Source organism: Lytechinus pictus, chromosome 3 (assembly GCF_037042905.1).
Source record: "Lytechinus pictus isolate F3 Inbred chromosome 3, Lp3.0, whole genome shotgun sequence".
Classification (NCBI taxonomy): domain Eukaryota; kingdom Metazoa; phylum Echinodermata; class Echinoidea; order Temnopleuroida; family Toxopneustidae; genus Lytechinus; species Lytechinus pictus.
Genome location: NC_087247.1, coordinates 57842978 through 57858865, shown reverse-complemented (window position 1 = coordinate 57858865; position 15888 = coordinate 57842978). Strand labels below are relative to the sequence as shown.

The window sequence follows — 15888 nt, the reverse complement described above, 5'->3', positions numbered from 1 at the left end:
TCAGAAGGTAATTTTTACGTTTGTGCACGTGCACGGTTTCGGAAAAAAGTGGGGGGGGGGGGGGGGCTTCATTCCCCAGCCCCGGGTACGCAGGCCCTGTCATTTACTTGTGTTATCCATTTATGCCTCGCTTGACAACAGTGAATCGATTGAAACACGAATGACACCCACGCTATGATCAACCTTTATGTTTCTTATTTTGTTGACCACAAGCGGGTGATCACTGATCTGTAATTGAAATTGTTTAGGATAGGACACAGATCACTGCCTCACATACCGGCCCACATATTTATTTGTATGAACACGACGTCGCTGTGATGGAGTCACTCTTTTGTCCTAGTTTAGACACGCCTTTCACTGATCTGAAATTTACGTATAAAAGCGAATAAACAGGATCGCGAACACGAAGAAACCACTATCTCGTCAGTTGACAGATAACTATACCAGTGTCATCATCGGAGAGACTTACGATTAGTATTTAGAAGCGCAGTATTATTATTTTAGAAGGACTATATAGATAAAGAGTATTCCTTTTAAAAGATGGGCTGTTTGGAAACTTTAAAGCAGGAATTCCGTTGTCGAGCTTTTTTACTTGGAGGAACGAAATCAAACCTATTTGTAACACCCCAGGTAAGTGTATTTCATTCCATGCATCATGTTTAGACACTTATAGGACTAATTATTCACATTCGTCACGGTGTCATTACCATACATGGGGACATAATTATCTCCGTATGGTTATCCTGTGATATCTGAAGAAATGTGGATGTGTGCCGGATGTATCACGTAGCTTACTATAGAACATCGATGCCCTTACAGTATTGTGGAGTGACATGATTGACTTTTGATCTGATGGCATGGAGAAGCCCTTTGATCGGTGTCATTTTAAGAATTTTCAGTAACTCACCAGTGATTTGTAATGTATAGTGTGTCAAAATACCCACTGTGCCTGGCAGGAAAACCAAACAACCGTTTGCTGTTTGATTAGGGTGAATACTGAATAAACATGTTGGCATTGACAATGAGAATGATATTGATATCCAAGAACTCCACATAACAGTTCACAATTCACATACTTTTTTTACCACAAATTTTAAAAGACAGTTCTGATTTTTCTGATTACACAGGGCAGATGGCTTGGAATGCCATGGACCTTCATGATATATCGTCTAGCGATAGCTATATATCAGCTAGTCTTCGTAATTCTCACTTTGGTATATTGGGGTAGGGAGCCTCTCTACAGTACTGTAGACACAAAGGCGAAATGGTTAATCTACATCTCCAACTGGACCTATCTTTTCGTCTTGGCTTATTTCATCATCGCCGCTATCAATACCTTCTACTGGCACCTGGGGCACGAAAAGAAAGGTAGGTAGAAACAAAATCTGAGGCACAGCCAGGATTAACCAAAGGGGGGGGGGGGGCATTTCTTCACAAATTTTGTTACAAGCAAAATAAACCAAAACATCAGTGGAAGAAAATATTAGCAACTGATTAACAAAAAGCAGGAACAATTGAACTGAATTTTCAAACGAGAGCAATTTTTCGGAGTTGGGGAGAGAGAAGGAAGGGGATAAACCATTGTATTCCTTGACACCTCCACTGAGTGTGATGATCCACAGTCCTAACACTGAAATGTGCGTAATCGATCTGGCAGTCATCATTTTACCCGGTCAAAAGTGAAAAGGTTAGAGTACTTAAGATCGAGTGATCGGAAACGATGATACGTCTGATAGCATTGGCCTATCATCCCTTACGTCCATCTCATCAAGTATAGACCTACGTCATATAATATCAATTTCACTGCATTTCCAACTAACCTTCACCATGTTTTAAAGCATTAAGTTATTATAGCCGGTTTTATGACCAAACCATCATAATTCAATTCAATTGATTGGGACCCAAACCACATCTCTGATATTAAACCCTGATAATAGCGGTCATAAGTCTGATTTAACTCATTCCCGAGCCAAAATACTGCTAATGTTTTGATGTTAATCTGTGAGCGTATCCCGAGCGTATTTCAATTTCTAAATTGTTCAGTTTTGAAAGAGTATGGAGCCTACCTTAATGATCATAACTTTTGGTTTAGAATACAATGTCAAATGATTAAACACTTTTATGAGCGTTTCTCTGTACTATTTTCTAGATACACTCACTTAACCAAATTTAATGTGAAATCACTATTTTCCACATCAAATTTATGAAGTTAAAGGTCCGTAATTTGAAAGATAATACTTCGCAAACGCTTCGAAAATTGATATATTGGAAAACTATTTTTAGTGCAAAGTTGTTCAAAAATAAATAGGGTCTTATCGACTTATCGTATCATATATATACCACTTTTGACAATACTGATCCTTAACAATTTATTGGTTGGAATGTTTAATCAAATGCTATGAAAAAAAGTTGATTTGAATCAAAACAGAAAAAAATCAACAAGCATAACACTGAAAATTTTACCAAAATCGGATGTAAAATAATAAAGTTATGGCATTAATTTCACAAAACATGAACTATTTAGTTGTATTTTATTATATGAAATATTTGAAATATATAACTTTGTCATGTGTAACAAAGTTTTGTTCCTCCCTGAACATGTGGAACATCCATGCTTTTAACATTTTATGGTTTAGTCAAGTTGATATTGCAAAATCTGGAAACAAAATTATAATATTGTATTATCCGAACAATAAAAAACAAAATAAATCATGAGGACATCATCGACTCGATTTACATATCACTGAGTAGTGCATAAATATTTTCGTGAAAAATAAGCAGAACTTTAAAATGTTATAACTTTTTTTATATTCGATTTTGATGAAATTTTCAGTCTTAGGTTTGTTCGATTTTTCTCTTCTGATTCAAATCAACCCTTTCTGGGGTGGACTTGACCTTTAAAGGCCACCGCACACCTTACGACTGTTCGCGATCCGATTTTGGAACAAATCGCATTTTGCTCATTTTATGAAAATGTGAATGGAACATATCATTTTATTTGAGGCTAAAATTAATTGAAAGAATACTAATATAACCATTTTGAAAGATTGCATGCCTTTATTTTGGAGTAAAGGCCAAATTAGTTTCAAATCGTAGCCAATCGTACGACTGCTATGACGTCATTACGACTAGATATCATATTTGCTTTTATTCTAAGAAGGATGATAGCATAGTCACAAATTTGAATATAGGCATTCGTACGATGATTTCGAACATTACACAGTAAGATATTCCAAGTCTCAATATTGGCATCAAATTCTACTACGTTTAATTCTAAAATCGAGTCGCAGACCAATCGTAAGATGTGCGGTCACCTTAATATATACGCGGATGATACATAATAGGATTACCATTTTTTCTGTTGTTAATTCCCACTTAATCAACTAAAATGACTATTTTTATGGAATTTACTTGATTGTTTTCTTATTGCATTCCCCAATTAGTTTGTTGTTATGGTGAGCTAGTTGCCTTTTTTAATGTTTTTTTTTAACCATCCGACCTCTTTCCCCTACTGGTATGAAAGAAAATAAAAGTGATGCCACTGTATAGGGTCATTCCATCTGGATTCACCCAGTGGTTGCACCCGACCGTCTCAGAATTTGTTGTAATTTGGTACACATAAAATTCACCATGGCCCACGTACAAAACAAAAAAAATAAGTCCAATTGGTCCGTCGGTTCTCGCGCTACGGCCCGCCCTTTTCTCCTTGTTTTGACAAAAATGGGCGTGACCTTCAACTTTCAATGGCCACTGCGTCGTAACGTGTTGATCAATTTTCATGAAACAGGTACCATTTATTAGGAAATTCAGAGAGGAATCCAAAACATGCATCAAATAATGTATTGGAGCGGTTTATAAGGTCGTGACCTTTGACCTTTACTTTACAAGTATTGGAAACAAAACGATACTCTTGGCAAGTATTCCCTGAAATGAACCCCTTAGCAAGTACAACGATATTTTATTGTACGTCACGGGTCCGTCGGTCGTCGGTTTTACCTTTACACATCATTTGGTTTAGTACGACCCCAAGCTTCCACACCTCTCGCAAAGCGGACTCTAAACACGTAGTGTTGGGGCAAAAAAGACATCCGTTATAAAACATTTTAATTTTGTTTTATCATCTCCGCAAATTTGACCCTAAACACGTAGCTTTCCTAGCGTAATAGATACCCTTTTTTCATTATTTTTGTGTTTTTGACACCCTTATCACGTTACGTACGTAACGTGCCCTATCTTGAAAAAGACATCATTTTTACATGTTTGTTTGGTCGCGCATGGTATCCACTCGTCAATGTAAGTGCCCCCCCCCCACACGCCAATACTTGTTAAGGGGTGCATTTTCAGAATATGAAAAATACGTGTTTAGGGTGCTTTTCGAGACCCCGTGGTCGCACATGGTATCCACTCGTCAATGGAAGTGGCCCCCCTGGGACTTGAATCCTCCCACCCCAACAAAAAAGGGAGGGCTAACAGCACAAATACAATTGTTTCTTCAAGAACGCTCTGTTTATGTTTTCTTCTAAATCTACAGGCCATGTGGATAAATCTGGTGAAAAAATTGAGATGAGCAATGCCAATACAACAGATGTAGAGATCGCATTACCATCAGGAGGAGATGAATCTACTCCGTGGTATTTACAACTCCAACGATTCTGCCAGGTATACTCTTGTGCGGCATCAGTCTTTGTCACCATTCTATTTTATGCGCTGGTTTATGATTCAAGCTCTACTGTCATCCATGTCTTCAATGTACACGTCCATGGTATCGCCATGGTGCTCATGTTTATTGATACCATTCTGGTGGCCACACCCATTCGTATCTTACACATGGTATACGTGATGCTCGTCGCATTTATTTATTTCTGTTTTACCGCCATTTACTACGCAGCCGGTGGGCGAAATCCCAGTGGTGGAACCTATATCTACAGTGGTTCTTTGGATTGGAAAGCGAAAGCTAGTAGATCGGCAGTCATAGCTGTATTAACTGTATTGGTAGCAGCACCTGTTCTTCATTTGATTTTCTATGGAATTTATCGTATTCGTCTTGCAATTGGGAGCTTTTGTCAATGCTACACACATCATGATTCTGAAATTTCTACTTCTTCAGATTGAAAAAATTGTATTCCCCCCAAAAAATTGCATCTCCGAAAGTGTAAATATTATTGTCATTAAAGTGTGACTGGTTACTATAATGTGTACATTTTTTAAAGATTAGATTAAAGATATTTCCAATATATTAGGGTTTTGGGTTACACACACACAAACACGTGATCGACACATCTATATACGTTTATTTTCAATTGGTCTAATGCCAATTCGCCCAATTACCAACTCGCTTACTGTCATTTGGTCCACTATCCACATGGTCTCATATGGCAATTTATTCCACTCACCATTTCGTCTAATAATCCATTTAGTCCATACAGCATTTTGTCGAATTGGACTTAAGTTTTAATTGGGCGAAATGCTTGTAAATTAAGTGGATATTAGACTAGGTGGTATTAGACTAAATGGTTACCAGGATGTTGGTGGACAGAATGGCATTATACTAAATTAAGGTAGACCATGTGATGAGTGGACGAATTGGCAATAGACGAATACCATTAACCATTCAATATATAAATCTATATGGGTGTATGTATGTATGTATGAATGTAGGTATATATATATATATATATATATATGTATATATATATATGTATATATATGTATATATATGTATATATATATATATATATATATATATATACAGTGCGTCCCAGAAACTTAATCACAAATACAATAGACAAATGACCTACCAATGTAAAGCTTAGAATCTTCTCTTTCATCTGATATTACCTAGATTATTCCCCATTCACGCATGAGTGAGCAAAACAATTTGAAGAAAGGATACCAAAAACTCATTTGAATTTCAAAAAGAAAATCACATTTTAAAAAAGTTCAATATCTGCTCTTTTATTTGATACCTTAATCACAAAAATTGGTCAAAAAGTAAAAAAGTTATGTTCCCTCGAAACAATGCTTGTATTTCCATAATTTCATTAAATAAACGTGTTTTCACCGGTTTCCCACAGAAGCTATCGTATGGTCAACAAAAGACTTAATGCATGGCTGATCGTCAACAAAACGGAGTGTCAAGTGAGTTTGAACCCTAGCCTGTAGAACCTCTCAATTTTATGAAATTATTGAAATTCAAGCCTTATTTCAAATAACCAGAACTTGTAATTTCTTGACCATTTTCTGTAATTGAGGTATCAAATTAAAGAGCAGATATTGAACTTTTTAGTAATTTGGTTTTCTTTTTGAAACCCAGGTACAGCCCGACAAATGACTTTTTGGTATCCCCTCTTAAAATTGTTTTTGCTCACTCATGCGTGAATGAGAAATAATCTAAGTAATTTCAAATGAAAGAGGAGATTCTAAGCTTTATAATGGTAGGTCATTTGTCTATTGTATTTGTGATTAAGTTATGATAAATCATCGATTAATCTCGGTTTCGTTTTTTGTGGGACGCACTGTATATTATATATATATATATATATATATATATTATATATAATTATGTATATATATATGAAAGTGTCGCTATATTGAAAAACTTAAGGGAAAACAAAGTCGAAAATATCTTCTATTTAAACTTTTGTTTGAGTGTGATGTTATTATATATTATATTAGGCACATTCGTCATTGTTCTGTGCTTATATCTGTGAATTATTTCAACATGCATCTTGATAAATAAGAATTATCATAATCACTTCATATCAAGTGTGCATTTTATACATAAAACACCATCTTTTCCAATGATTGATCTTTGAATACCATTGCTCAAAGTATCATCCTTGTTTCCTTTAAGTGTAAAGCCCGAGGCCTTTAAATATCTATTATACGCTTACCCAAAGTTGGCATGGTATTTTTTCAGAAAAAAACACACACTATAACTTGAGGTGGTGGGGAGGCACACTATAGACCATTACTGACAAAGTTGATTGTATGTTATTCAGTAATACATTTTCTTTTCTTAGCAGAAGTATCCGATTAGCATAACAATGCTTGCGTGAGGAGTGTCTGAATTCCTAAACGATTCGGAATTCACTGACCGAGTTCGACACAGCACAGTACGGACGTCTTATTTCAACGCTTCTTCCACGTGTTAAACTCTATAGGCCTTATCGTAATAGATCTACGTTTGGATTCGATGTTAAATATAAAATAATGGCGAATCAAGAAATTAACCTCGGGTTATGCCACAAATTAAAGGCAGTTTCAGAAAATTTTACTCAATAATCTGGAGTCTCTTCGCCTTCTTGTAAGCAATGCTACAAAGGAAGCATTGGCTCGTTTAAAGATTGGGCTGGCTGTTTGATTATGTTGATTCTCGATACATTGCCCGGGTCAGCGGAGCTTCTACAACTAAAAAAGGGCGTCGGAGATGTCTTTCGAAAGGTAATAAGGTTCAATATGAATATAATTCTAGACGCCAGGAGGAGTTGGATAAGAAATTTGCCTTATTAGAGTAAGGTAAGCAGCGGGCGCAGCCCTTGCTTTGCTGAAGTAAGGTATTGCAGATATAATTAAAAGGAAGAAACATATCAGAAAAGCAGATGAATCTGAAGCAGGTTAGTGAGATAAAGATGAATGAAAATTCCAAACTAGGCTATTGCTTTTGAAATTTATGAACGGTTGTACATAATAGATATGGCCTTATGTTGTTAATGGAAGCTGTTCGTTTTTCAGCGGAATTACTTTATGACTTAATTATGGGAGATTAATCAAATAAATATATAGAGATCATTTTTATATTTTAGGTTGGTCCGCATTGGATGAATACTGATGAGGGAGAAAAGAATGAGGCAAGCTCAGGCTTGTGTAAATAGAAAGCGTAAGTTATTTCGTTCAACAAACAAAGGTTATATTGGGCAAGAATGTTGGAAATTTTCAAGGTTCTTTTACTACTTCCGACAACTTATTTCGTATACCCTTTGGGTCAAGAAATCGATATTCGCTTGGCAGTGTCGCCAACTTATATGTACAAAATAGTTGGCGCGGGTATGCAAGTTGCCTCAGACCACCGACGAACGTTTTGCCTGTGGTAGACATGGGCACTGGAGAAGTTGCCCAGGTATCAGGAAGCAAGATCCCAGCAAGATTCATCCTTCAGAGATAATGAGATAAATGATCCATTGATCATGGTCAAACTGAGCAAGGTAAATGTCAGTTTTGTTCTGTATTTGACGAAGTGTGGTATTTGAGAACTGAAGAGTAGAATGATCAGAAGGGCGTAGCAAAGGAATCTATTCTTGATTCTACCTAGTCCATAATTATATGTTAAGAAAAGATGTGTTATTTTGGTTGAATTCCACCTCTTACTAATGAACCTAGACATAGATATGACACAGATCAAACAATCTGGAATATATTGACTACTCCTGGTCCGTCAGCGGGCCCTTCTAAAGTAAGAAATACAGAAACAGAGCATTGTTGAATTTGTTTCGGTTGGGAAACATCGAGTAACGTTAGTGTTGATTCGACAAGATGTGCAGGGTAGGAGGAAGAATTTTATTTGAGAAATTATGAGTATGATCAATGAAATTCAGAACCTTTGGTTAAAGGTAGATTGAATGCTTCCTTACAATTTGGAAATCAACTGATGCATCTCAATTTGTTGTAGATGTCAATGAACATGGTTACAAATTACCTTACAATAAGATGATAAGTCAGCATTGACATCGATCCCGATTTCGTTTCTGAAGCCATTAACGAATTATTATTAAAAAGGGTTTGGTTGTTGAATCCACCACTGCACCCCATGATGTTACCCCCTTTCAGATTCAATTCAGAGTTCAGATATAAAAAGAGACTGATTCTTGGTTAACGTTATGTCAACTAACACTTGTGGAAGAACACTATTATACTTGAAGACTGGAATGTAGTCATGTCTTATTTAAAACAGGGAGATTTTATGCTTACCTTTGAACTTAAGCAAGGTTATCATCATTATTACATTTTTCAAGTGCATGAAAAATTGTAGGCTTTAGTTGGGATTTTGGTAGTGGTACAAGGTTTTTCTCCTTTTAGGTGTTGTCATTGGGTTGGCAACAGCTACCTTTGTTTTCATTACACGATTAAGCCTATCGTTAATCATTGGCGTATAGAAATGGTATTTTCATTTTTTTTTGTATATAGATGATTGGGTCGTGCTGCTTCCTTTGATTCGTATGATACTATGGTCAAGAAGGTGAAAAATGACTTACTTGAAGCAGGTTTGATACCAAATGTTGAGAAATATCTCAATGGACTCCTGTCCAGTGTTTGGATTGGTTAGGAATACCACGGGAAAGCAGAGTAGCTTATATAAAGATTACTGAAAGAAGGATGAAGGATCTTGAGTTATGTTCAGATTCATTTCAAGCAGAATTGCCTGAGGTTTCAGAACGAAGGATCGTAGTTATAGTTGGAAAGATACATTGTATCCAGTGTTTGGCACAGTTACTCAAATTAAAACCAGATTTATGCATCACGAAATCATCCGGAGGGTACATTGGGATAGGACATAATGTGATCAATAGTGATGAATTAATATTCGTGTTCTTCTTCTGGAGAAGAATTTGCATATTCTTAACGTAAACATTATTTCTGCTTATTCAGTTCCACAGACTTTCATCTATTCTGATGCAAGTCCATCAGGCTGCGGGGCCTGGGTTTCTGAGTGCGCAGGCATGAAATGGGATGAGATTGGTTTGAGTTTGAAATGGTTAAAAGCTCCACTTGGAGAGAACTCAAGTCAGTAAGTATGACACTGCAAACAGTTGTATCTCACATGAGACATAAAACTGTCAAGGTCCTCTGTGATAATAAAGGAGTAGGATCGATTGTAAATAAAGGAAGTATGATTGCAGAATTGCATGAGATGAGTTTACACATCTTTGATTTGTGTAAAAGAAACAACATTAGTCTTCACGTTCATTGGGCTCCCAGAGAGGAGAACCGTTTTGCAGATGCATTAAGTCGCATGATAGATTTTGATGATTGGGGTGTGTCAGATGAATTTGTCGGATTTTTGGACAAAATCTGGGGCCCTCACACTGTGGACAGACTTGCGGACGATTTTAATTTCAAAATTAAGAAGTTCAATTCTAAATATTGGTGTCCCCTAATAGATCATGTTGATCCATTCTCATGTGATTGGTCGGGCGAGAATAATTGGTTGGTTCCACCTATCGAATGTATAGCATGTATAGGGCAAGTACTTAAGCATCTGAAGGTTTTGTTCTGCTAGGGGGACTTTGGTTGTTCCCTTCTGGCCGTCTGCACCCTTCTGGCCGATTCTTTTCTCTGAACAAAGTGATTTTCGTTCCTTATTCTCTGAATACTTCAAAATTGATAATCCTCAAGGAATTTTCGTTCAAGGCAGAAATAATAATAATAAAAAAAAAAAAAAAAAAAAAAAAAAACGGTTTGTGAGAGATGGCTGACATGAATGCTGGTATGTAATAAATCCATTTGATGGAGGTTAATTCAAAATTATACTGTTGGAATGCAACATGTAATTTTTACACGGCCGCATGGCAGATAGCTGCATAGCTAGGATCCACTTATGCTGCAGAGCAAAGAAGTGGTGATGGAAATTGGAGAATGTTATGATTATGTAAAAGGATAACCATCGTAAAGGTTGATAAGGAATTGATATGAGATTTCATTCTCAAATTAGTTATAATTTACTGGCGGCGGAGCTCAGAATGAAGAAATTGGTGATGATTGAAAACATTCAAAGTCTCAAAATTACAGAATTCTTGTGAATGAAATGTTTCAGAAAGTTTTTTGCAAGTGTTTTAAGGCAAAAATAAACATTTTCGCAAAGGAAATGAATCCCAAAGCTATTGTTTTGCTAAGCCTTCAAGACGATTGAAACGAATTATGATATGGAATTGTGATCTAATGAATTTCATACTGAAATTTTAGTGAAAATATAAAACCACCTGGTTTGAGGATAGCTGCATAGTTAATGTTTAATTTTGCTGTCATGGCTGTAAAACGTATTAGAAGTGATTAAATTTTGAGAATTTGATAAGAATGACTGAACTTGAGAATTTATCACAATTTGAATATATTGTGTTGAGATAAATATATACCAGCTTATAAGTTTTGTTTAAATTTTCTTAAATCCAGAAATTCTCTCCATGAAGGATATGATATAACTTTGAACAAGGTCTTGACAGCTTCGAGAGCTGATAACACTATGAGTAAATACAACAGAGCGTTGAATACCTGGAGAGATTAGTGTAAGCAAAATAAAGTAAATTCTGACACAGCAGAACCAGAAGATATTAGTCGCTATCTTATTCATTTGTATCAAAGAGAAGCTCCTTATTCGAGGATAGAATCGGCTTTTTACGCCATTAAGTGGCATTTTGACTGCAAGCCAAGGATGAATGTTAATCCCTGTGATCGCAAGTTCATACATATTGTTTTACAATGTTTAAAGAAATTACGAAACAAACCGATCGTTAAGAAAGAAGTTATAACCCCAGACATTTTGAAAGCAGTTGTTGAGAAGTATGGATCTTCAACGAGTCTATTAGATATTCGATTATGTGCTATGGTTTTGATTTCCTACGCAGGCATTCTACGATTTGATGAAATGATACATATTCGTAAATGTGATTTAGACTTGTATTTGTCTCATGTGAATACTTTCATCATGAAAAGCTAAACCGATATTTACAGGCAAGGAGCATGGGTTCTTATAGGTGCTACAAATTCCCCACCTGCCCCGTATTAGCTTTGAGGAAATATTTGATTGCAGCGGGGCTTAACGATGCCTCTGATGAAGTATTTCTTTTTAGGCCTCTAAATTACTGTAAATCCAGTAATAGTTACAAGTTAAGACGTGGACAGTTGTCTTATACTAGATGTTTAGAATTATTGAGAGAGGCGTTGGCGAAAGTAGGGTTGAATCCAAAGAGTTTTGGCATGCATAGCCTCCGAAGTGGCGGAGCCACAGCAGCAGCGAACTTTGGTGTTCCAGACAGGTTGTTTAAGAAACAAGGTAGGTGGAGGTCGGAGACTGCTAAGGATGGATATATTAAAGACAATATGAAGGATTGTCTTTCAATTTCTATGAATTTGGGGCTTTAGAATTATTTTTATACCGGGTAAATTAGCCTCAGCCTAGTATGATTATACGTATAACTTTGTTAAAGATGGATTGTAGGCGTTCGATGAGATTGTTGAATGAGACATGTATTATTATCATTATACAATTAAAGTTGGTTAAATTGAAATGATTGCGTCGTGTAACTCATTTTCTTGTTTACCCGTTCTTTGATTGACTGAGAGGGGGAGCTATAAGTTTAGCTTGTCTTGCCGTCGAAGCTTGGTGCTCCCCTCGAAACAGGTATGTTTTTTGTAAAGTATATAAATGTTTTATATTTCAGGTGTTGATGTTGTTGCACTGGTTGTGCTTAAGGATAGTGAGGCGTGACTGAAAATAATTTATTCACGATTGAGAGTCGAATTAGGGAATAAATACATTTTCTTTTCTTAGCAGAAGTATCCGATTAGCATAACAATGCTTGCGTGAGGAGTGTCTGAATTCCTAAACGATTCGGAATTCACTGACCGAGTTCGACACAGCACAGTACGGACGTCTTATTCGGGATGGATATGTGGACGATTGACTGGATGCAAGAAGATAGAGCAAAGAGAATTCTGATGGATGAATAGGCCTTACAGCATGTAAAGTACATTGATGAGTTCTTCGAGATCTGAACTCAGAGGGAGGCCTCAGTACATTCGTCAGTAAGTACCGTTCGTGCTGTCTTGCCGTCGAAGCTTGGTGCTCCCCTCGAAACAGGTATGTTTTTTGTAAAGTATATAAATGTTTTATATTTCAGGTGTTGATGTTGTTGCACTGGTTGTGCTTAAGGATAGTGAGGCGTGACTGGAAATAATTTATTCACGATTGAGAGTCGAATTAGGGAATAAATGGACAGATATCGCCTTCACAACGAAAAGGTCTCATAACTTTGATTTATACAGTATCAAATGAAACAGGGACGAGTTAAAGAACCGGAGACCATATTACACTTCTACAAAATAATTGCAACAGTTCTAGCTTTAATGTTTGAGATTACAAAGGATTTTAACGACTAATATAATGGAAACACAAGTTTAGGAGGGTTGAAAAGAATGTTGAAGGTGCAAATATGATGACTGATTTCACCAAAGCCTTTGATTGTATTAAATATATCTTTAATAATGAGATGCCTAGAAAAGAATTTCGCAATTGGATCTTTGTACTGTGAGTTCAGTCATTGTAATTGGCAGGATAACAAAAGAGTTTCAAGTGCAAAGAGGAATACGTCAAGGCTTCCCTCGTTCGGCACTCATGTTTGTGATTGCAGCTGAATTCTTTGCAAACAAGACATGTAAAATAATTATAGAAGAGGTGTTTGTTCTGATGAAATCAATGGCCATTTTGAGTTAAAGGTATTACGGTATGCTGATGATACAACTTTTTTTTATTGGGGACGATAGATCATTTGAAATTGATTTAACTGAATTAGAAGGTTTTGGACTTTTGGTAGAGAATTAATCCTAAAATTAACAGAAATAACTGCATTAGGTAGAAAAGAAAATCGATGGGTGCTACATGACATTTATCTGACATTTACAAATGTAAAACAAATCGGGAAAATAAGTTGGAAAATGCAACGTATCCTAGATAATTGGCGTAAAAGAAACTTGACATTATTTGGTAGAGTGACGACTGTGAAATGTTTTTGCGCAAGTAGTCTATTTGTTTATGTTTAATTCAGTTCCATCAATAATTGTTAAGAAACTGAATGCCATGTTTTTCAAATTCCTTTGGAACTCACGAATAAAAAAGGTTAGGAGATGTGATGTTATCAAAGATTACAGACAAGGTTGTATGAAAATGGTTGATATACATAAAAAAGTAGTCAGTTTTAGATTAAAGTGATTAGGAAGGTTAACAAACGAGGCAAATTCTATATAGAAAACACTTGGGAATTATTGGTTTGAGCATTTTGGAAGTCTTAATCTAACCTTAAATAGTGACTTTCGGGTTCACAATGTTACCCCATTGTTTGATAAGAAAATACCGTCATTTCATGTTAAAATAATTCGAGCTCGGACTCTGATTGATAAAGAAATTCAGAAAAGAACATAGGGTAGAAAATAATATTTCATGGTTTAATCATATTGTTTTTAATGAATCGCCAATATTTTCCAGGGAATGGTACAATAATCTACATGGAAGACATTTTGAATGTGAATGTGAGGTTTTAAAGATGTATCAGAAATTTCATTTTTGTAGAAATTTATAGATCTGTTATGTTTCTGTTTTTCAAAACTGAAACAAGCTATACTTAGAAAAACTTTGATTTTAATTTTTTTTTAGAGAACCTAAACCTAAAAAAAATAAAAATAGGTACTCAGTAAAATGTCTAGATCAAGTACCTTCAAAATACTTTTTCAATAATGTTATACGTCCTTGAAGTGTCAAATTCACGTTGTTTCTTTGGGGAAAATATTTCGAAAATGATTACAGTCTGGAATATTTGTTTCGAAAGAAACTCGTTAACAGTAAAAGAAAATAAACTGAGATCAATTAATTTCAAAATACGGTATAATTTATTGCCTGTGAAAAGAAACTTATGTAAATGGCGTATAAGTGAAGATGCAAATTGTAATAGTTGCCATAGAAGAGGACATAACACATGCTTTGATCACAAGTAAATTGAATAAAAGTTTTTAGTCACATAATTTGGTTAAAGTCTTTAATAAACACATTATTATTGATGTCGATCCTTTGATAAAAAACAAGAAACAAAAAGAAGACGATGTCATTAATATAGCGTTTTGGACTGCGTATAAATCAATGTTGTTACGTAACTACAAAGGAGTAGACAATATGCCAGATTTGGGTAAGATGCTGGAAATGAACAAAAACTATAATGGGAAATATTTGTATCGTTTTCATTTTGTCTATTATTTGATTATGTTCAATGTTTTCTTTTTATGTTAAAGTGATATGTATATGCAAATAATTAAATAAATGCTTTTGAAAGAAAAAAAAAAGTTCCAAGCGCTCCATCAAAAGCCCAACACAATTTTGAATTGTATTATTATGCATGATCAGTATATTGTTTCACTTTTCCATTCAATTGTAACTTATATAACATCGAATAATACTGACCATTATGTAAGAGACAAACTCTTTGACTTAGGTGATGAGAAAATATTTTTTTAAATAATTGTAATAAAAATTACATTTTGAAATAAATACCTTTTTTAGTTTTGAGAATTTGACTTTCCTGCTTATTCATTTTTGTCTCGCCTGCCTAGCAGAGCCGCAATTCCGAAGGCGACGACGTCATCACGGGGGGGGGGGGGGGGGGGCTGTCGAATATATTGCTGTACACCTGTATGACCCCAAAACGCGTTTAAAGGACAAGTCCAACCAAACAAAAAGTTGTTTGAATAAAACGAGAAAAATCCAACAAGCATAACGCTGGAAATTTCATCAAAATCGGATGTAAAATAAGAAAATTATGACATATTCAAGTTTTGCTTAATTTTACCATAGACCTATCACAAATAATTTTACAAAACAGTGAAATTCACATCCTGGTCGGTATGCAAGTGAGGAGACTTATGACGTCATCCACTCACTATTTCTTTTGTATCAGCATCGTTTAATACTATATGGTTCAGTCAAGTTGGTCCTTACTGTCAAATATGTAAAATATTGAAAAATTGTATAATTCAAACAATAAAAAAAAGAAAAGTAGTGAGTGAAGGACATCACCGACTGTCTCATTTGCATGTTACTGAATCGTGCATATCACTGTTTTGTGAAAAATT

The 15888-nt window shown here is 35.4% G+C and overlaps 1 protein-coding gene across 1 annotated transcript; it reads left to right on the top strand.

The window, feature by feature from the left end:
• Nucleotides 1–235: 235 nt before the first annotated feature.
• Nucleotides 236–15328, top strand: LOC129256920 (protein rolling stone-like). Its single transcript, XM_054895137.2, has 3 exons — nt 236–630; nt 1128–1368; nt 4532–15328. Exons 1-3 carry the CDS (start codon nt 541–543, stop codon nt 5110–5112), a joined length of 912 nt encoding a protein of 303 aa, XP_054751112.2. The 5' UTR covers nt 236–540; the 3' UTR covers nt 5113–15328.
• Nucleotides 15329–15888: the final 560 nt, after the last annotated feature.